Source organism: Ascochyta rabiei, chromosome 8 (assembly GCF_004011695.2).
Source record: "Ascochyta rabiei chromosome 8, complete sequence".
NCBI lineage: Eukaryota > Fungi > Ascomycota > Dothideomycetes > Pleosporales > Didymellaceae > Ascochyta > Ascochyta rabiei.
This window is the reverse complement of record NC_082412.1, coordinates 493-19,808: the sequence shown is the minus strand read 5'-3', so window position 1 is coordinate 19,808 and position 19,316 is coordinate 493. Positions and strand designations below refer to the sequence as shown.

The 19,316-nt window shown below is 49.9% G+C and overlaps 6 protein-coding genes across 6 annotated transcripts, besides 14 other annotated features; 4 read left to right on the top strand and 2 right to left on the bottom strand.

Annotated features, from left to right (window-relative positions):
• Positions 1-4,418: part of a mobile genetic element that runs on past the window's edge.
• EKO05_0005196 (uncharacterized protein) lies at positions 1,215-2,297 on the top strand (the record flags this gene model as incomplete). Its single annotated transcript, XM_038939981.2, has 2 exons — positions 1,215-1,907; positions 1,968-2,297. The coding sequence occupies 2 exons, from the start codon at positions 1,215-1,217 to the stop codon at positions 2,295-2,297; spliced, it is 1,023 nt and encodes a 340-aa protein (XP_038798222.2).
• Positions 2,040-2,083: a tandem repeat.
• EKO05_0005195 (uncharacterized protein) lies at positions 2,310-4,010 on the top strand (the record flags this gene model as incomplete). Its single annotated transcript, XM_038945934.2, has 1 exon — positions 2,310-4,010. The coding sequence occupies one exon, from the start codon at positions 2,310-2,312 to the stop codon at positions 4,008-4,010; it is 1,701 nt and encodes a 566-aa protein (XP_038798221.2).
• Positions 2,363-2,366: a direct repeat.
• Positions 2,367-2,564: a long terminal repeat.
• Positions 2,367-12,450: a mobile genetic element.
• Positions 4,627-4,792: a mobile genetic element.
• Positions 7,319-7,380: a mobile genetic element.
• Positions 7,384-14,560: a mobile genetic element.
• EKO05_0005194 (uncharacterized protein) lies at positions 7,698-8,120 on the bottom strand (the record flags this gene model as incomplete). The annotated part of the gene is made up of 1 exon (XM_059636543.1): positions 7,698-8,120. The coding sequence occupies one exon, from the start codon at positions 8,118-8,120 to the stop codon at positions 7,698-7,700; it is 423 nt and encodes a 140-aa protein (XP_059492526.1).
• Positions 8,232-9,422, bottom strand: EKO05_0005193 (uncharacterized protein; the record flags this gene model as incomplete). The annotated part of the gene is made up of 1 exon (XM_038940013.2): positions 8,232-9,422. One exon carries the CDS (start codon positions 9,420-9,422, stop codon positions 8,232-8,234), a length of 1,191 nt encoding a protein of 396 aa, XP_038798220.2.
• On the top strand, positions 10,482-12,185 carry EKO05_0005192 (uncharacterized protein; the record flags this gene model as incomplete). Its single annotated transcript, XM_059636542.1, has 3 exons — positions 10,482-10,563; positions 10,615-10,976; positions 11,019-12,185. The coding sequence occupies 3 exons, from the start codon at positions 10,482-10,484 to the stop codon at positions 12,183-12,185; spliced, it is 1,611 nt and encodes a 536-aa protein (XP_059492525.1).
• Positions 12,255-12,450: a long terminal repeat.
• On the top strand, positions 12,326-13,969 carry EKO05_0005191 (uncharacterized protein; the record flags this gene model as incomplete). The annotated part of the gene is made up of 1 exon (XM_059636541.1): positions 12,326-13,969. The coding sequence occupies one exon, from the start codon at positions 12,326-12,328 to the stop codon at positions 13,967-13,969; it is 1,644 nt and encodes a 547-aa protein (XP_059492524.1).
• Positions 12,451-12,454: a direct repeat.
• Positions 14,561-14,746: 186 nt separating the features above from the next.
• Positions 14,747-19,316: part of a dispersed repeat that runs on past the window's edge.
• Positions 17,390-17,434: a tandem repeat.
• Positions 17,826-17,872: a tandem repeat.
• Positions 18,916-19,092: a tandem repeat.

Genomic DNA, 19,316 nt, shown 5'->3' with positions numbered 1-19,316 from the left:
CCTAGAGACCAGCAGACGTGCGCATCTCAAGAGTAGCTAAAGAATCTATCTCTACCCTAGGTAGCTGCTTAGATGCGTTCTGTTGTACGTGGGGGGATTGCTTGTACACCTGCACAACGCTAAGAAGCATCTAAGCCTATTGTACAGACAAGCATGGCTGGGTCAACAACCAGAAACAGGGCAGCGACGCCAGAAGTAAGAGGAAGCAATCAAGCAATTGACTGTGGAGAGATGGTCAGTTGTGCCAGCGTCTGTTCAAGGCTGCTGGTTGGCCTGCCTACATAGCTGTCGAGACCCGCGCTAATAGCCTACACGCAGAGGACATCTCTCAAATAGTTAAGGCAGACCTTCAGCGCATAGAAGAGAAACAACAGGCAGCAGCAGCGCAGGAGCTGATCAAAGAGTCGAGTCGCCAGCAAGCTGACCCGTGGCTGGAGCTGACAGAGTGGATCCCTCATCTGAAGGGTTTCTCTAGGGCGACGCTCCTGTACGCTAGACACCTCCCAGGCGAGGCAGAAGACGCACGCAAGGGAAAGGGAAAGGAGGTCCTTAAATCTGACCTAGAAGATGTGTGTAAGGCGATGCGGCGGCTTATACGCAAAGCGTTCTACAGTAGCCAGCCTAAGCTTATAAGTCGGCCAGTGCGAGAGATTATTGAGCAACGCGAGACAGGCGCAGAGTCTAACAAGCGCCTGTTCTACTTAGGCCATAAAGTGGGTACGATCAAGAAATACAGCCAGAAGCTGATTCAGGTCCTCTGCTACCTGTGGCGCACCTACAAGCAGGCAGAGCGGCCGCCTTACTAGCTCACGGACAAACAAGATGCGCTCCTGCGGTCGCTTCAGCAGATTGCGCGTTCAGAAAATGCTGGGAATAGCGAGCAGCTAGAAGCAGGTTGTCTGCAGCTCTGGATCGCTCTCCTAGACCACAGCCTGTCTGGTAACAAGCAAGAGAGCGCATTGCTGAGCGGTGTTGCTGTTCTGGGGCTGAAGGACGATCACCACGGTGGTGGATGGATTCCCGCGCACGAGTTCTCGCCAACATTGTCTGCTCTTATTACTACCTCTAAGGCGCTTGTTATACATCACGCGCACTGCTAACATAAAGAAGCGCTCCTTATAGATCCAGAAACAGCACCTACTGCGTACGAGCTGGTAAGGGAGATGTTAGAGCGATTCCTGACGCTGTGTGACTACAGGGGCACCCCAAGTCTAATGAACCGGATGCTGCGTCTACGCACGCTTGCTCGAACAGAAGCGAAGAGGCACACCACGTCTGGTATAGTGGCGTGGGACAGAGACCGCCTTCTTGTTAACAAGCAGAGCTTCACGCTCGCTGATCTGCGGTCTATGGTAAAGGGGCTCTGTAAGACTGTGCGGCTGCAGCTGCTGAAAGACGTTCTGCTGTTAGACCTTGACGAGCGGGACTGTGTTCGTCCGGGCACCACTGCGCTGCCCGGGCTGTCCATAGACAGACTCGTCGATCATCCCGCTGAGCTGGCTACTGGCTGGAGTTTCTTGAAGCATCCCAGCAACAAGCTAGACGACTGGCCAAAGTGGCTTCTTGACCGCGTGTTGGCTGAAGCAACGCTGCGAGATAGGTTCCTCTGCGGAGTAGACAGCAGCCAGCAGCCAGCACGTGCGCTGTGGCGTGACTATGCCGTGTGCGAGTACATGCGGGGCGTGCGCAGATTCAAAGAGAGCCTCTTCGCGCTTGTCCACCTGTCTGGCGGCGGACCCGGTCGAGGGACAGAGATCACCTCGATACAGTGCGAGAACAGCGCGGAAGGCGTAGGCTACCAAGGCGTATTCGCAGAGGGGGGGCTGCTCTCCTTTACCACCACCTACCACAAAGGGTACAGCTTCAGCAAGCATGTTAAAACAACTCACCGCTACGTGCCGCGAGAGGTAAGTGAGCTGGTTGTCTACTTTCTTAGGCTTGGTCGACCATTCATTAACACCCTGCAGATGCTGCACAATGACGTCACCCGTTGCACGGCCTTCATCTGGGAGCCAGAGCCAGAGGAGCAGTGGGGGGATGATGGAGAGAGCGATAGCGATAGCGATAGCAGTGACGATAGAGAGGAGCTCAGCCAGTCGAGCCAGCAGAAGCCCAAGTCAGCTAACCTAGACGGATACTGGGGTACTGACCGCATACGCCGCGTCCTGCGCAAGCAGACTTTCTGCTACATAAGCGCTGCTCTTGGTACTCACGCATGGCGGCACGCTTATCCTGCTATTCATCGAGAGCTGGCAAGGGACGGGCAAGCGCGCGATTTTCTTGAGTTGCTCTACTAGGGCAAGGAGCTTATGCTGGACGATGCGCGCGCGCTGCAGTCGGGCCACACGCTGCAGACAGAGGAGATGAACTACGGCCGCTCTATGAAGGAGTCGCCCTTCCAGACCATGGCAGAGCGTGAGAACTTTCGGCGAGTGAGCATGGATTGGCACCGCGTGCTGGAGTTTGCCTCTGCCTGGGAGGACGGCCGCATGCACCCTGGGGTCCGAGCAGAGATGCTCGCGCAGCAAGAGAAACAGGCGCTTCAGCGCTGGTCAGCACTTGCGGCAGCAGACCTTAAGCTTGAGTTTAGACGGCTTGTTGGACAACCAGACGCGGAGTATCAGGGCAAGCAGGAGGAATGCCTCCAGGCGATTGTGCAGCGACAACTGCGCGTGCTAGCTGTAATGGCTACAGGTACGGGCAAGAGTATGCTGTTCATGCTGCCCGCGTCCGTCTCGCCAGGCGGCGTTACTATTGTTATCGCGCCGCTCAACGCTCTGCGAGACAGTCTGCAGGACCGCTGCGATCAGCTAGGCATCCCCTGCGCGAAGTGGGACGGGAGGAGGCCGCCGTACTGGGCTCGCATCGTGCTGGTGACGCCTGAGAGCGCAGTCACAAAGGCCTTTAGCCGGTTTATCGACAAGAAGCGTATAATGCAACAGCTAGACCGCATTGTAATTGACAAGTGCCACGTGCTGCTGGAGTCGAACGCAACCTGGCGACCAGACGTCCTTAAGCTGACAGAGATGACGGACAAGGGCACGCAGGTTATCTACCTTACAGCGACCCTGCCGCCCACGCTGCAGCCTGCCTTCCTGCAGACCGCAGGGCTTAACCTAAAGACCTTGACCATCTGCCGCAATGAGCGCACCGCGCGAACGAACATTGCTTACCAGGTGCTGGACTACGAGCGTGGCACGCTAGACAGCGTGCTCACTACGCTTATTGCAGCAAAGAGGAAGAGATACGGAACTGAAGCGCAGATCCTTGTGTTTTGTACAAGCGTAGAGGAGACCAAGCGGTTAGCAAAGCTCCTCCAGTGCTCAGCGTACTACCGCGAGATGGCTGCTGACAACGACAAGGCGCGTATGGTCCGCAACTTCACATCAGGGCTAGAGAAGCTATGCACGGCCACCAGCATGCTTAGTCTTGGCCTGGATGCCCCAGGTGTCTGGGTTGTGATCCACGTTTCTATGTGTCGCCTGCTGCTCCAGTACGTTCAAGAGAGCGGTCGAGCTGGACGAACAGGTGCAAGCAGCGAGTCTATTGTCCTAAGAGGGTGCTGGCAGGCTAGAGGGGGACACGTAGAGAAGTCGCTCGGCTATAAGTTGGAACTGGCCGCCAAAGACTTCTTGTCTGCAGAATTGTGCCGGAGAGTCGCTGTAGACAGGCATATGGACGGAAGGCAAGATAGGCAGCAATGCGAGGCAGGGGAGGCAAAGTGTGATTTGTGCGAGCAGCTCCCACGCGGGGTGAAGCGAAAAGCTGCAGAGAAGGAGCAAGACGCACGAGGTCAGGTGTCAATAACCGCTGCTGCGGCCGCAAAAGCGCGGCGCGAGGAACTCGAGGAGCTTGCAGCACTTGAGGAGCGGAAGAGTGAGATCCAGCTGCAACGGAAGACAGAGCAAGCAGGCTACCAGCTGGAGCGACTCAGGCAGCATCTTGATCGCTGGAGCAATGCATGTGTCATCTGCATGGCCGCCCACGCCGAGTTAGCAGATCACAGGTAGGAGCACTGCCAAAACGCCAGCGAAGCGCAGATCAACGCTGTACAGGAGAAGATCTGGTAGATGCACTGGGTGAAGTGGGAAGGTTACGCACGTTGTAACTACTGCTGGGCGCCGCAGGCACTTTGCAACAGATGGGAAGAGACAGATACGCCAGGCGCGTTTGCGAGGAGGAGGAACGCACTGTGCCAGTATGTAGACGTGTTGCAGCGGGCGGCAGCTGCGCTGCTTGCTTTGCGAGAGTCAGCATGCAGGCCCTGGCTTGAGCAGCAGATGTAAGAAGCAGCAATTGTGCAGGGAAGCTACAACAAGCAGCTTCGCAAATGGCTTGGACTAAAAACAAAGATAAGTAAGAAAGACGTAAGCTATATGTGCTGTTTACTGTATACTTAGGAGGAGGGGCATGTACAGAGCTGTAGATGATAGGTGCTGACTTGCAGAATCTTGTTCCTATAAGTTATCGTCCGCGGGTGAGGAAGAGGTAGTCGGCAGGCCCTCCAGGTGTCGCACAGAGAGCCAGTGCATTAAGAAAGAGAAAGAAGTAAGCAGTGAGCCCTTGTTTATGTCGCACGTTGAAAGTACTGGCAGCCTAATAGCTCATCACCAGCTCCAATTATTCAGATTTTGGAGCAGTTCAAGAAAGGTGCTGAGATAATGGTGCATTCCTATGCTCCTATGGCTAATAAGATAGTTCAGCTTCGAGCTGTCAACGTTGTAGCCACAGAACGAAAACAGTCTAAAGAGCGCTAGATTTAAAAAAGTTAGGACTCTATCACAGGCAGAGGTAAGGTTTTAACTACTCAAATAGATGTGGTAGAGGCGGCAGCACAGGAAACACGTGAGATGAGGCGTGAGATAGGTGTAACGTAATGGCGGGTTTATAGCTGCAAACCATGTGGACAGCCAGGGTACAGTAGGTGAACCTGGAAGGAAGATGCAGCTGAATCAGGCAATTAATTAGGCGATTAATTCTTTCTATTTGTTACCTGATTTGGATATGTAGTTGTGGAGATATTCTAGTTTAAAGGGTGGGTAGGTGCACAAGGTAGTCGGTTCAGTAATGTGGCCGGCTTGGTGGTCGATGACGTTAGCAAGTTGAAGTAATGTAACTTAGGAGTTGTGCTAGTCAAAACAGAGAAATCTAACCAAATTGCGTTGTATAGTCATATCAAGTGGTCCTAGACCCCACCCGAGCGTCTCCCCGAAAAGACCAGAGCCGAACTTCTCTGTGAGACACTGCTAGTCGGCGCTACGAGCCATTTACAGTGTACTAGTCCAGAGCACAACATAGCGCGTACAGTATACCATGTACCACCCTTCTTACTAAAGGATGTAAATAATTAACTCCAGTTTCGTTGTATAGGGTAAGTTGCCAGCTCATCTAGTTCTTTATGCTATTTACAGCATCGTCCGGTATGGCCGAACAGGCTTTGGTCTAGGCACACGGAATCGCCCTCTAGCTGCTCTTTTCGTCCTGCATTAATCTAGATCGTCGCCCTGTATTCTGTTGTACTGCTGCACGTGGTTTTAGTATCCTTTATTGAAACGATTTTTGGGGTGCAAGTGTGCACAACGAATTTGAAACAGGGCACCTAACCTACTGCTTCCAAATAACGGCTCTGACTTTAAGGTTGCACGCCTACACATTCCTTGCTGTAGATGTGCACTGCTAGGCTGTATAGTTCCTCACTGCAACCTTTGTACTACCTAACACTACCTTAACAGGTTTCTTCTGATTAATTGGAGACAGTTAACTAAAACCTGGTTGATTGTGCAAGTACTTATATAATCTTTTTAGAAGTTACACAGAAGTTAAATCCTGGAATAGTCAACTGTTCTGTCTTAGAAACGCTTGTTCTATTTTAGATAACAGAAACGTATATAAGGGGCTAGCAATTCTTACATTCTAATCACTACTGCTTTAAATCAGTTCGCTTTCTCCTAATAACGCAACTCTAAGAGTCTTTGGTACTTCTTTACACCCCTCTTATCCACCTTCCACATTTAAAGCCAAGTCTAGGTAGTTACTTACACAACTTTCAAACAATGGTGAAATTCAACAAAACTTAAGACTATGGTGACCTAAGGGTCACTATGACTTTAGACTGGGAGTGGAGGTACAACAACAGGGGCACCGGTGCTACTAGAGCTGTCGATGTCTATTATGCAAAATCACAGGGTGATATGCGTCCCCTGGGGTCTTTTGCGACCTCGAAATATAAGGACGGTCTGACCAGCAAGCGAGCAACTCTCTTAGTTGGCAACAATCCAAAAGCCGAAGGGAAACCTGCAGTTGCCAGTCCTACTGGCTACTACTTTATCTGGAACGACGAGGGTAGTAAGGGGAAATCTAACGGCTTATTCTGGAGACCTATAGCCCCTCTAGGTTACCTCTCTCTAGGGGACATTTGCACGGGAAGCTATAAAACTCCCTCAACCAATAAGATATGGTGTGTCCGTTTCGACCTAATCATAGATTTAGATTTTGGGTCGGACCGTATCTGGGACGACACGAAGTCAGGGGTTAAGCTGAATTGCTCTATTTACCTAGTGGCCCTGCCCCCTGTTCAGTATGGCAGCATAAAGCTCCCAGTTTTCACTAATACATTTCAACTTGGCCCTACTAATTGTTACAAAATGCCTCCTGTTAGTCTTGCAAAGGTCTTGGTACTACCCTGCCCAAAGAACTACAACAATTTTGAAAGCGAAAAACCCAAGTTTACAAAAGACAAATTCCCTAATAAGGGAGAAACATTTGGCGAGAAAAAGCAGGCTGAAGTGATTCTACCCTACGTCGCCTTCTTTGCAGCCGACAAAAGGGAGAGACTGGGCCTAATTTCTGATCCTTTTATCTTGCTTAGCAAGCACACATTGTGGTACGTGTTCAAGTCGCACAAGAACCACGATATACTTCTATTTCTGGAGGAAATAACAGTTACAAAGGGTGTATCAGAGACAAAAACAAAGGAGATAAGCCATTTAGCTGGCGTAGAAGTCTCAGCCTTAGTTGGAATTAAGGCCTTCAGCGCAAGCATCAGTCTTAATTACCAGTTTTCATTAACGGAGGCCTCCTTGAAAGAGGAATACAAGGAGTTCTCCTCTAAGCAGACTTTCACTGTTACGCCAGGACATGCGTCTACATTGCTCGTCAAGTATACGTACATTAGGGCATGCCGAACTAATAACAGATTAATAATAGATTAGATTAGTTATCACCCTAGTCAGACTATACACGTTGTTGGCGTGGATCTACAGTAGATAGAACAGTTGTTTTTTTGCAACACAGCCACTACTGTGCTTATTCTGTAGCGTAGTGCTATGGTCCTGTGCCAGGGAACGGCACAACAATAAGTACCAGCCAACCAAGACCCCTCCCAGTGATTATACGAACAAAGACAGTGTATTTGTTCGCTTTGCCTATGTAAATTTTAGCGTGAGCACAGACACTCGACTGTATTTGTTCGCTTTTTCAGCGTGAATTTGTTCGCTGTTCCTGAAGTCAAATATTGCTGTAACGATTGCGGAACGTGTACAAAGTGCGTCCCAATTGTATGTTGAATTTCTAGAAGAATCGAGCATACGGTACGTGAGTGGAATATAGTAGATGTTTCAATATTAATGTTCGCGATGTTGTAGGGCAGTATCGATAAGGTATGTAGCACAATGTTCAGAGTTAAGCGCAGGTAACATCTACTCTACAGGATGGAACAATTCAAGCAAAGTTAGCTGACGCAACCGCGGAGCTGGCGTAGGACTCTTCGGCGAAGCATGACTTTGCTCTCTGGTGCTGTCGTCAACGCTGTTGTCAGTTTCGTCGTCTTTGCTGTCTTGAATCTCTTCCACCTCGTAGATGGTTGCTGGCGCCTCCGCCTCAATGCTCAGCGTTTTCTTCTCGTTGATGGGCCCGCCAGCAATTCCCTCTAGCCCTAACCAGTTCTTAAGTGCCTTGCTAGCTGCACAAATGTCTGGACACTCCTTCTTAAGTAGCTTAATCCAGACATGTAGCTGGCCTACACAGAGGGTGCGTTCTATCCAGTGATTCGCAATCTCGTCGTGTGGTATCAGGGTCAGAATGCCCCAGCCTAGCTCCTGACTAATGGAGTACCAGCGCATGGCTTGGCCTAACCGTCGTCTAAACACCTGCTTGTCCTTCTTAGTAGCATTGGGACTAACTAACTCTACTAGCGCTGCAACTGCCTCTGTGCGGATCTGTCCCTTTCCGTATCAATTTCGCGTCCTGTTGTTGCTAGATACAAAGTTGTTATGCCAGATCTGCGCTATCTTGTTAGAGTATGCTTGACCTAGGAGAGCTGACGCCCATCGAGACTTGATATAGACAGCTGCTAGCTCTGCTTCGTAACGTGTGCACATGTTCCAGGCAAAGCAGAAATCCCTGTCAGCATCGTTGCGCACACTCAGCAGCTGCAAGCGCTTAGCTCCCGCACCGGTCCTGCTCTGGCTGCCAGCGAGCTCGCCGCCACCTCTGAAGGGTGAGCCACGTTCTCGCCAAGCCTGCAGGAACTGGGCAGCGTGGTACCGAGAGGACTGGTTTCCAAGCACGCGCGCTTTCTCTAGAAGGGTGCAGGCCGTGAGGTAGGGAGTTTGGGTGGAGCTGTAGAAGTCCGTGTCATCGGAGACCGGCTGCTTGATGATCCAGGCGACAACGGACTTGTCCTTTTGCACAATAGAGGTGTAGGCAGCCTGCTCTGGAAGAGGAGCCTTGTCGCCAGGTGCTACCAGACCAAGGGCAAGCCGCTTCTTCGCACGCGAAGTGGCGAGTGTCCTGCTGCGTTTTTGCTCCGCACGGCGGTTGTTGTTAGAGATAGTAGTGATGTGCAGAGGGGAGTCTTTCAGCTGCTCATCCGGTTCGCTAGGCTGTGACAGCTGAGGGCTGGCTGGATGTGTCTCATTGGTGGTTGTTCGAGCGCGCTTTAGTGTAGGGGCCGGCGCAGATAGGTGTGGCCGCTTCTTTTGTTGCGGGGGTGGAGCGGAGGCCTGTTGTGAAGGGGAAGCAAAGGGCTTCTGCGCAGACGGCGGCTCTTCCATCCCGTCCTCCGCAAGCGACTCGGCCGCGCAGACCAGACGATCCCAGATATTGTCAGGCAGGACGTCGTCGGCGAGCGTCTCGCGCAGAAGCCAGATCGCTGACAAGACGGAGTGGGCAATGAAGACGGGCTTGCAGACGCTGGCATCGTCACGGGTGGGGATCAGCCATCCTGCGCTGTGCGGACGAGCACCTGGATCACGCTGCGAGCGTGAGATGGTCGCTCGGCAGAAGAAGAGCTTCTTGTAGTCCTCATTCGGCGGCTCGTACGCGTAGTTGCGAACGAAGTCAGCTTCGCTGGCCAGAGGAAAGCTCCGACGACCGCCATCAAACCGCTCTGCGGCGCTGTCTAATGCTGCCAACCAGTGCATTATCGACTTGTGTACTGCAAATAAGGTTGCGAGCGGAAGTTCGGACAAAGGTTGTGCGGAAAGGGGGTTGGGTGTTGTTGAGGTTCTGACGCGGTCACACCGCGGCACCGAAAGTCAGGCCGCGCACGGATGTACCACGACGCCCTCACCAACCAGCGTTAGCGGAGCTGGGAGCGCAATTAAACCAAAAGCAAGATTGATACACAGTCTGTCAATTAATATACCAGGGGATAGCAAACACTAGGCCAACGGACGTGTTGCATAGCGCCCACTTGTGTCCCTTCTGCTCCTTACACCATGGAACTATTTGCACAGCTGTTTGAACACCGGCCTGAACTTCGAGTCGTAGTTTGTAAACCATGTGCCACTGCTATTCCACCAGCGCAGATCGTTACGCACCTCAAAGAGCGCCATCCCAAGGTCACAGTCGCTACGCGCAAGAGCCTGGCGGCAGCTGTACGCGCGCTACCAAACCTTGCGTGGAGTCCAGGAGACGTGCGTGTACCAAGGCCGGCTAAGGAGCCCGTCTTTGGTCTAAAAAGCCGAGAAGACGGGCTGGTATGCTTGTTGGAGCGTTGTTGGTATACCTGCATCTCGCTGCAGGGCATGCAGAAACATTGCAAGGATGAGCATGGCTGGGTGAACGAACAAAAGCGAGGGGGAGATATAAGGCAAAAGAGCAAGCACTCACGCAACCGAGTATGGCGAGACAGCCAATCCTGCCAGCGCTTGTTCAGAGCTGTTGGCTGGCCGGCGTATGTTGCAGTCGAGACGAGCGTTGGAGCTGCGACTCTAGCAGACATCTCCCAGAGAGTGAAGGCAGATCGCCAGCATCAGCGAGAAGAGCGTAAGGCAGCAGCAGCGCAGGATAAGATTAAAGAGGGCATCCGTTCGCAGGCTGATCCGTGGCTAGAGCTCACAGAATGGGTCCCGCACCTACAAGGTATCCCAAGGGCGGCACTTCTGCGCGCTAAACAGCTAGCTGGTGGGGAGGTAGACGCGCGTGGGAAGGAAGAAGTGGCGTTTAACGACACGGGCTTACGCGATGTTTGCAAAGCTATGGAGCGGCTGATACGAAAAGCGTTCGATAGCAGCCAAGCTGAGGTTGTCGGCAGACTCGCACTGGAGATTATCGAGCGACGTGAGGCGGGCGCAGAATCGAACGAGCGGCCCTTCTACGCTAGGCATTGAGTCGGTACGATCAAGAAGTACAGCCAGAAGCTGGTGAGCATCCTCTGCTACCTGTGGCGCACATATGACCAGGTCGAGCGGCCGCCATACAAACTTACCAGCACGCAAGACGCCCTCTTGGTGTCACTCCAGCAAATAGCCCGCTCAGACGACGCTGCGAAGAAAGAGAAACTGGAAGAGCGATGCCTGCGCTTTTGGATCGCCTTGCTCAACCACAGCCTGACTGGCGACGAGCACGAGAGCGCACTGCTGAGCGGAGTGGCTGTCCTCGGCCTTAAGCCTGATCACCATGGCGGTGGGTGGGTTCCGGCGCACGAGTTCTCGCCAACGCTGTCTGCTTTGATCACTACCTCGAAAGCGCTCGTAGTGCATCATGCCCGCTGCCAGCGAGATAAAGCGCTTTAGAAAGACCCTTGTACAGCACCTACTGCGTATGAGCTAGTTAAAGACATGTCTGAACGGTTTATGACGCTGTCCGACTTCAAAGGCACACCTAGTCCTATGAATCGAATGCTCCGCTTGCGTACGCTAGCTAGAACACAGGCAAAGCGACGTAATACTCCCGGTATCGTGTCGTGGGATGGAGATCGGCTTCTCATTGACAAGCAGAGCTTTTCGCTAGCCGATCTCCGGTCGATGGTGAAGGGACTCTGCGAGACGGTGCGGTTGCAGCTATTTAAGGACGTCCTACTCTTGGATCTAGACGAAAGGGGTTGCGTGCGACCCGGGACTACCCCGCTTCCAGAGGTGTCCGTGGACAAACTCGTCGATCAGCCAGCCGAGCTGGCTACGGGCTGGAGCTTTCTAAAGCACCCCGACAACCAGCTAGATAGATGGCAAGACTGGCTTCTAGACCGGGTGTTGGACGAGGCTCCGCTAAGGGAGAGATTCATTCGTGGGATAGATAGCACACAACGGCCGGAACGGACGCTATGGCGCGATGACGCTGTAGCTAGGTACATGAAAGGAGTGCGTCGGTTTAAAGAAGGCCTCTTCACGCTTGTTCACATGTCTGGCGGCGGGCCTGGTCGCGGGACAGAGATTACCTCGATACAGTGCGAGAACAGTGCAGACGGGGTGGGGTATCGGGGGGTGTTTGTAGAGGGTGGCCTGGTATCCTTTACCACCACGTACCACAAGGGGTATAGCTTTAGCAAGCGTGTTAAGACGATCCACCGCTATGTTCCCCGGGAGGTGGGTGAGCTGGTGGTGTACTTCCTCAGGCTCGGTCGACCGTTCATAGATGATCTCCAGATGCTGCACAATGGCGTTGCCCGCCCTACCGCTTTCATCTGGGAGCCAGAGCTGGAGGAGCAGTGGGGCGACGAGAGCGATAGCGAAGAGAGCGACAACGGAGACAAGTACGGCGAAGCCGACCGTGAGAAGGCACGATCCGCTAACCCAGACGGGTACTGGGGCACCGATCGCATACGCCGTGTCCTGCGCGAGCAGACCTTTCAGTACATGAACACCGCTCTCGGCACCCGCGCCTGGCGGCATGCCTACCCAGCCATCCACCGAGAGCTGGCAAGAGATGGACAAGCACGCGACTGGTTGGAAGTGCTCTACTAGAACAAAGCGCCGGCGAAGAGCAACGCGCAAGCGTTGCAGTCCGGCCACAGCCTTGAAACAGAGGAGGGCAACTACGGCCGCTCCATGATGGAGTCTCCCTTTCAGACCATGGCTGAGCGGAGGAGTTCCGGCGGGTGAGCATGGACTGGCATCGCGTGCTGGAGTTTGCATCCGCCTGGGAGGACGGCCGCATGCACCCCGGTGTTCGCGCAGAGATGGTAGCGCAGCAAGAGAAGCAGGCGCTCCAGCGCTGGTCGTCGCTCGCGATGGTGGACCTCAAGGCAGAGTTCAGGCGACTCGCTGGACGGCCGGACGCCGAGTATCGTGGCAAGCAAGAAGAAAGCCTCGAGGCTGTGATGCAGCGACGGCTGCGCGTGCTAGTTGTTATGGCTACTGGCACCGGCAAGAGTATGCTGTTCATGCTGCCCGCGTCCGTCTCGCTAGGCGGCGTCTCCGTGGTCGTGGCTCCGTTGAATGCCTTGCGAGACGATCTGCAAGATCGCTGCGACCAGCTCGGCATCCCCTGCGCGAAGTGGGATGGAAGAAGACCGCCGTACTGGGCTCGTATTGTGCTGGTGACGCCTGAGAGCGCAGTCACGAAGGCGTTCGGCAGGTTTATTAACGAAAAGCGCATGCTCTATCAGCTAGATCGTATCGTGATAGACGAGTGCCACGTGCTGCTGGAGTCGACACAGGACTGGCGGCCAGACCTCCTCAAGATGGTGGAGATGACGGAGAAGGGCACACAGGTTGTCTACCTGACTGCAACCTTGCCGCCCACGCTGCAGCCCGCCTTCTTGCACACCGCAGGGCTCGATGCCCAGACCGTAACCATATGCCGCGATGAACGCACCACGCGAACGAACATTGCGTACCAGGTGCTAGAGTACACACGTGGCACGCTAGAAAAAGTACTTATTAAGCTCGTGGCTGCGAAGAGGAGTAGGTACGGACCTAAGGCGCAGATCATCGTCTATTGTCCAACTGTGGACGAGACGAAACGGCTTGCGAAGCTTCTGCAGTGCTCTGCATACTACCGTCAGATAGGCTCAGACGAGGAAAAGGCACGCATGGTGCGAAGCTTCACCCTGGGCATAGAGAAGCTTTGTACAGCCACGAACATGCTAGGTCTTGGGCTCGACGCTGCAGGCGTCCGGGTGGTGATCCACGTTGCCATGTGTCCCCTGCTGCTCCAATATGTGCAAGAGAGCGGCCGGGCGGGACGAACAGGGCTCGACAGCAAGTCTATTGTTATGAGAGCGTGCTATGTAACGAAAGAGGGGAGGGTAGAGAAGGCGCTCGGCTACAAGCTGGAGCGACCTGCAAAGGAGTTTATGACAGTCGAATCCTGTCAGCAAATCGCGATAGACAAGCACATAGACGGCAGACAGAACAGGCAGCAATGCGAGATAGGAGAGTCGAAGTGTGATCTATGCGAGCGACACCCCGGTGGTACCAAGCGACAAGCCGTCGAAGAAGAGCAGGAAGAGCCAGAGGAGACGCAGGCCGACACCGCGGCGGTGGCAGCAGAGGAGCAGCGCAGATGTATAGAGCGAGCTATAGTCGTTAAAGAGCAGAGGGTTAAGATCCAGCAACAGCGAAGGACGGAACAAAAAGTATATAACCTGGAGCGGCTAGAGCAGCACTTCCAGCGCTGGAGCAATGCGTGCGCCATCTGCATAGCCACTCAGGCTGACCCGGCGCGCCACGACTGGAAGGACTGTTCAAAGGCCAGCGGAGCGCAGATGACATTAATGGAGTCTAAGGTGAAATCTATGCACTAAGTGAAGTGGGAGAAGTATGCGCGGTGTTTTTACTGCTAGGCGCCCCAAGCCATCTGCAACAAGTGGGAGGAAACAAGCATACAGGGTGCGTTTAAGACACAAGGGATGCATGTGCCTTGCCAGTACGATGGAGTGCTCCAGAGAGCAGTAGCTGCGCTGCTTGCCTGCCAGCCACTGATGTGCACGCTATGGCTGGAGCAGCAGATGCAAGACGCCGCGATTGTGCACGGTAGCAATGAGCTCCAGCTTTACAAGTGGCTCGGATTAAAGATCAAGATGGGCCAGAGAGACGCGAGCCAGATGTGTCGTTTCCTATATGCTTGGGAGGAGGGGCATGTGCAGTCGTATTTAGTAGACTAGAAAGAATGTGTTTGATATAACCGTAACCCGAAACCTTAGGTCAGGAGAAGTCAGGAGAAACGTGCTGTAGGCTGACTTGCGACTGCACGGTGATCACAAGTCAGAAAGTGCAAAACAGCCAAATAGCAACACAGACACTTCAGAGACGTAGAAAGAAACGCCCAGAGAAGGGCCACCGACCAAAGTAGTCCCCACAACCCAAGTGATACCCGCCAACCTGAGTGATACCCGCCAACCTAAGTAGAGCCCCCCAACCCAAGTAGAGCCCCTAACCCATGCGGATCCCCCAACTCAAGTAGAACCCCAACCCAAGTAGAGCCCCCACCCATGCGGATCCCCAACCCAAGTAGAGCCCCCGACCCAAGTAGAGCCCCCAACCCAAGTAGAGCCCCCGACCCAAGTAGAGCCCCCAACCCATGCGGATCCCCCAATCCACGTAGTCAGCACCAACCCGCATAGTCAGCATTAACCCGCGTAGTAAGCATCAACCCGCGCAGTAAGCATCAATCCACATAGTCACATGGTCAGCATTAAGCCGCGTAGTCAGCACAAACCCGCGTGGTTCCCTGAGTAGTTCCACAAGTAGTGCGTCAACCTAAGTGGTTGCCCCACCCGAGTGGCACGTCCAACCCGAGTGGGTCCCCCAATCTAAGTGGTTCCCAAGTAGTTCCCCACGTGGTTCCCTAAGTAGCGCGCCAAGTAGTGCGCCACCCCAAGTGGTCCGAAAGTAGTCCCCCAAAGTGGCCCAAAAGTGGTCCCTGCAAGCTAAGGGAGTCCACATCAGTGCCCCCAAGTAGTAAGAGCCGATCATTTAAGAAGAGCCCCTGATCCAGGAAGAGCCCACAATCCGGAGAGAGCAGACCAAACCAAGTAAGTCCCTATCCAAAAGCAGCCGTGCGTATTAAAGAAAGTGAGAGTCAGGACAAAGTAAATTTAGATAGATAGTAGAGTAGTTAAGAAAGACATGCGCAATAGGTAGAAGAGCCAGCAGGATGGTGGATGGGAGAGGTACAAGAAGTTGTTCGTGCAAGAGGGCGTCAATCGCGTTGATCGCGCGAATTTGGATTGGGCAGGGTTGGTTGCTTTGTAAATCGGGTATAAGAATAAATAGTAGAGGGAAAGGGCATTTGAACAGGGTATTAGGTGGATTAGAAAGATAGAACGGGATAAAAATGACGTAGAGCAAGGTGTTTTGGGCGTTTACATAGTATTGTCACAAGATAGAACAGTAGTTAGGGGAAGTTTGGCAAATCCGATTGTGGTGCCGCAGCCCAGAAAGGCATTCCCGAACCCGTAGATGCCGTAGTGCGTGAGAGAGGGGCGGGCGGAGGGCCCGTCAGGTGTCACAAAGCAGTTGGGCAGGGCGGTAGAGGGTAAAGGAGAAAGAGGGGAGGTGGGTGGGGCCGTGATAAGGCATCACGAGCAAAGGATGAAGGAGAGAAGAGAGTAGAATAAGGGTGGGCGGTGGGCCCGTGATAAGGTATCACGGGAGAGGGGGGTAGAGGGTTGGGCGGGGGGCCCGTGGATGTGCCCCGGAGCGATGCGGTTAAGAGTGAAGGAGGGGAGGTGTTTAAGACCGTGAAGCGGGATAGAGAAGAGTAGCAGGTAAGCAGGGTGAAGAAGAGAAAGTGGGTGGGCGGTAGGCCCGTTAAGTGTTACACAAGAGTGAAGAGGCAGTTGTAGAGATAGATAAGCGGTACAGAGAGCGGTTTTAAGGCGAATTTTTTTCAGCAACGCAATGGTAGTAGCAATTAGAGTAGTGTTGTTCATGCAGCAGTATAACAGCGCGCAAGTAGCAGAGATAGGGTTAAGAGATGTATAAAAGAAGAAAAGGAAAGAAAAGAGAAATGAAAGAATTGTTAAGAGAAGAGAATAGTAGAGAGGATAAAGTAAGAAGAGAAGTAGAAAAAGGTAAAAAATTGTTAAAAGAGTGTTAGTAGGATAGAAAAGATAGTTAAATGTAGTATTTAATAAAGAGAGAGTGTAAAAGTATTAGAAAAGATATTTAAAGTGATTAAGATGTAAAGATAGTAAATGAAGAAAAAAGAGTAGAAAATAGAGAAAGATGAAAAGAAAGAATTAAAAAGAAGAGAAGAAAGTAGAAGAAGAAGTTAGTTTATTAAAAGATGTATGAAATAAAAGAGTAGTTAAATAGAAGGTGAAAAGAAAAGAAAGATTAGAAAGAGTAAAAGTTGAGAAAAGAAAGAAGGTTGAAGAGAAAAAGTGTAGAAAGAGGAAGGAAAGGAAAAAGTAAAGTAAAAAGGAAAGTTGTAGTTTGTTAGAAATTTAAAAAGGTTGAGGAAGAAGTAAATAAGGAGAAAAGAAGAGAAAAGGTATAAAAAGAAGTAAAAAGTAGAGAGTATATGTTTAAAGAGTTTATAAAGAGTTTAGGGAAAGAGATAAGAGATAGAAAGAAGAGAGAGATTGAGAAGAAAATTTAGAAAAGTAGAAAGAATAAGAATAGAGTAAAGAAAGTAAGAGGTAAGGATAGAAGAAAGAAGTAGAAGAAAAGGAAAAGAAGTTAAAGAGGTTAGTTAAGAAGAAAATAATGTTTAAGAAAGAAAGATAAGAGAGTAAAGTAGGTTAAGAAGAGAGTAAGAATAATAGGTAGGTGTTAGTATAGAAAGAGAGTATAAGTTTAGAAAAGAAAAGTTAGTAGGGTAAGAAGTAAAAGTAGTGTAAATAAAAGAAAAGAAGAGAGAAGAAGGTTAAAAAGAGAGATAAAAGTAGAAGGTTTTAAAAAATAAAGAAAGTAAGTTGTAAGAAAGAGAGTAAGAATAAAAGAGAAGAGTAGGGGGTTAAGTGTAGGAGAAGAAGTAAGAGTAAGAGAAAGAAGGTGTAAGGATAGGTGGGAATATTAGTATAGGAAGAAAGTGTAATTTTAGAGAGAAAAGTAAAAAAAATTAAGTTAGTAGAGTAAAAAGATAGAGTAAAGAGTAAATATAGGTGTAAAGAGAGAAGGAAGAAAGTAAGGTGTTAGAAAAGAAGTAGTAGAGAAAAGTAAGTGGAAAGATGAGTAGAAAAGATAAGAAGAAGAGAGTAAGTATTAGGAGTAAAATTAGAGAGAGAAGAGAAAGGTAGAAGAAATAAGTAAGATAGAGAGAGGTAAGTGAGAAGTAAGTGTATGGTTAGGAAGAAGGTAAGGAATAGAGTGAGAGAAAGTAGAGAAGAAGTATAGTAATAGTTAGGTTTTAGTGTGAGAAGAGAGATAGGTTAAGGAGAAAGTTAGAAGAGTAAAATTTAAAGTTTAAAAAAGAGAGAAGAAGGAGAATAGGAAAAGAAAGAGTAGTAGTTTAAAGAAAGATTATTAAAAAGTAGAGAAGATTAGGAGTAGTAGAGTAAGGAAAGGAAAGGATAAGGGAAGTAGAAAGGATAAGAAAAGTAGAAAGGATAGAGAAAAGTAGTAAGGATTAGAGAATAGGTATTGTGAGTAGAAGAGTAGAGGGAAGAAAAAGATAAGAGAAGAAGAAGTAGGAGAGAGTAGAATAAAGAGAAGAGTAAAGTAAGGAAGAGAGTAGAGTAAGGAAGAAGGAGAGAATAAGTGTAAGGGTTAGGGTTTTAGAGTAAAAAGAGGGTTAGGGTTTTAGTGTAAGAAGAGAGGTTAGGGTTAAAGTAGGAGAGAGTGTGGAAAGAGAAGAGGTAGAGGTAAGAGTGTAAGTAAAAGTAAGGAGTAAGGTTTAAGTGTAAGAGAAGAGTAGAGGTAGGAAAGAGAGAGTAGAGAAGAGGGTGAAAGTAGAAATAAGTAGAAGTAAAGGTAAGGGTGAGGGAGAGAAAGTAGGAGGAAAGAAGAATTTAAGAGTAAGAGAGGGTAGAGTGTAAGAGGAAGAGTTAAGGAGAGAAGTAGAGAGTAAAGATTAGAAGAAGGAAGAAAGTAGGGATAAGGAAGAGAAAGTGTAAAGGTTTTAATGTAAGAATAAAGAAGAGTGTAAGAGTAAGTATAAGGGTTTTAGTGTAGGAAGAGGGTTGGGGTTTTAAGTAAAAGTAGAAGAAAAGAGAAAGATGTAGTAAGTGGTAGAAAAGAGTAGAAGAAAGAGAAGGAAGAAGTAGAATAAGTTAAAGAAAAAGTAGTGTTTAAGAGTTAAGAAAGTAGGAAAAAGGAGAAGAAAGTAGAGGTAATAAGTAAAAAGAGAAAAGAAGTAGTAGAAGTAGTAGAAGAGGTAGTAGTAGAGAAGGAGTTTAGATTGTAAAAGGGTTAGGGTTTTAGTGTAGGAAAAGTGTTAGGGTTTTGGTGTAGGAAGAGTAGGTAAAGGTTGAGGAAAAGAAAGGTGAGAAAAGGAAAAAGAAGAAAGAGAGTTTTGTAGTAAAGTTTTAGAAAAAGAAGGAGAAGGTGAGTGTAGGTTAAAGAAGAAAGTAAGAGGTGAAAAAAAAGTAAGTAGAAGGAAGTAAGTGTTAGGAGTAAAAAAGTAGAAAGAGAAGGAGAGTTAAGAAGAAGAATTAAGAAGAAGAGAGTAGAAGTGAAGGTGAAAAAGAGGGAGAAAATGTAGGGGTGAGGGAGAAAGAGAGTAAGAGAGTTAAAGAAGAAGAGTGTAAGGGTAAGGGGTAGGGTTAAGTTAGAAAGAAGAGTTAGAGGAGTTTAAGGGTTGGGGAAAAAAAGGGTAGAAGAGAAGGAGGTGAAAATAGAAGAGAGGGAAGAAAAGTAAAGTAGAGTGTGAAGAAAGTAAGAAAAAGAAAGTAAGAGTAAAAGTAGTAGTAGAAAGAGAAGTAAGGATAGAAGGAAAAGTAGAAGAAAGAATAGAAAAGAGTAGAGGAAAAGAAAAGAAAAGGGAAAAAGGGAGTAGAGGTAGAAGTAGTAGTAGTAGAGAAAAGGGTTAGGGTTTTAGAGTAAGAAGAGTGTTAGGGTTTTAGTGTTAGAAAAGAGGTTAGTAGAGAGAAGTAAGTGGAAAGAGTAGGAAAAGAAAAAAAGAAGGAAGGAGGTTTTAGAGTTGTAAAGAAGGAAAAAGAAGGTAAGTGTAAGGTGAAGAAGAGAGTAAGGAGTTAAAAAGAGGTA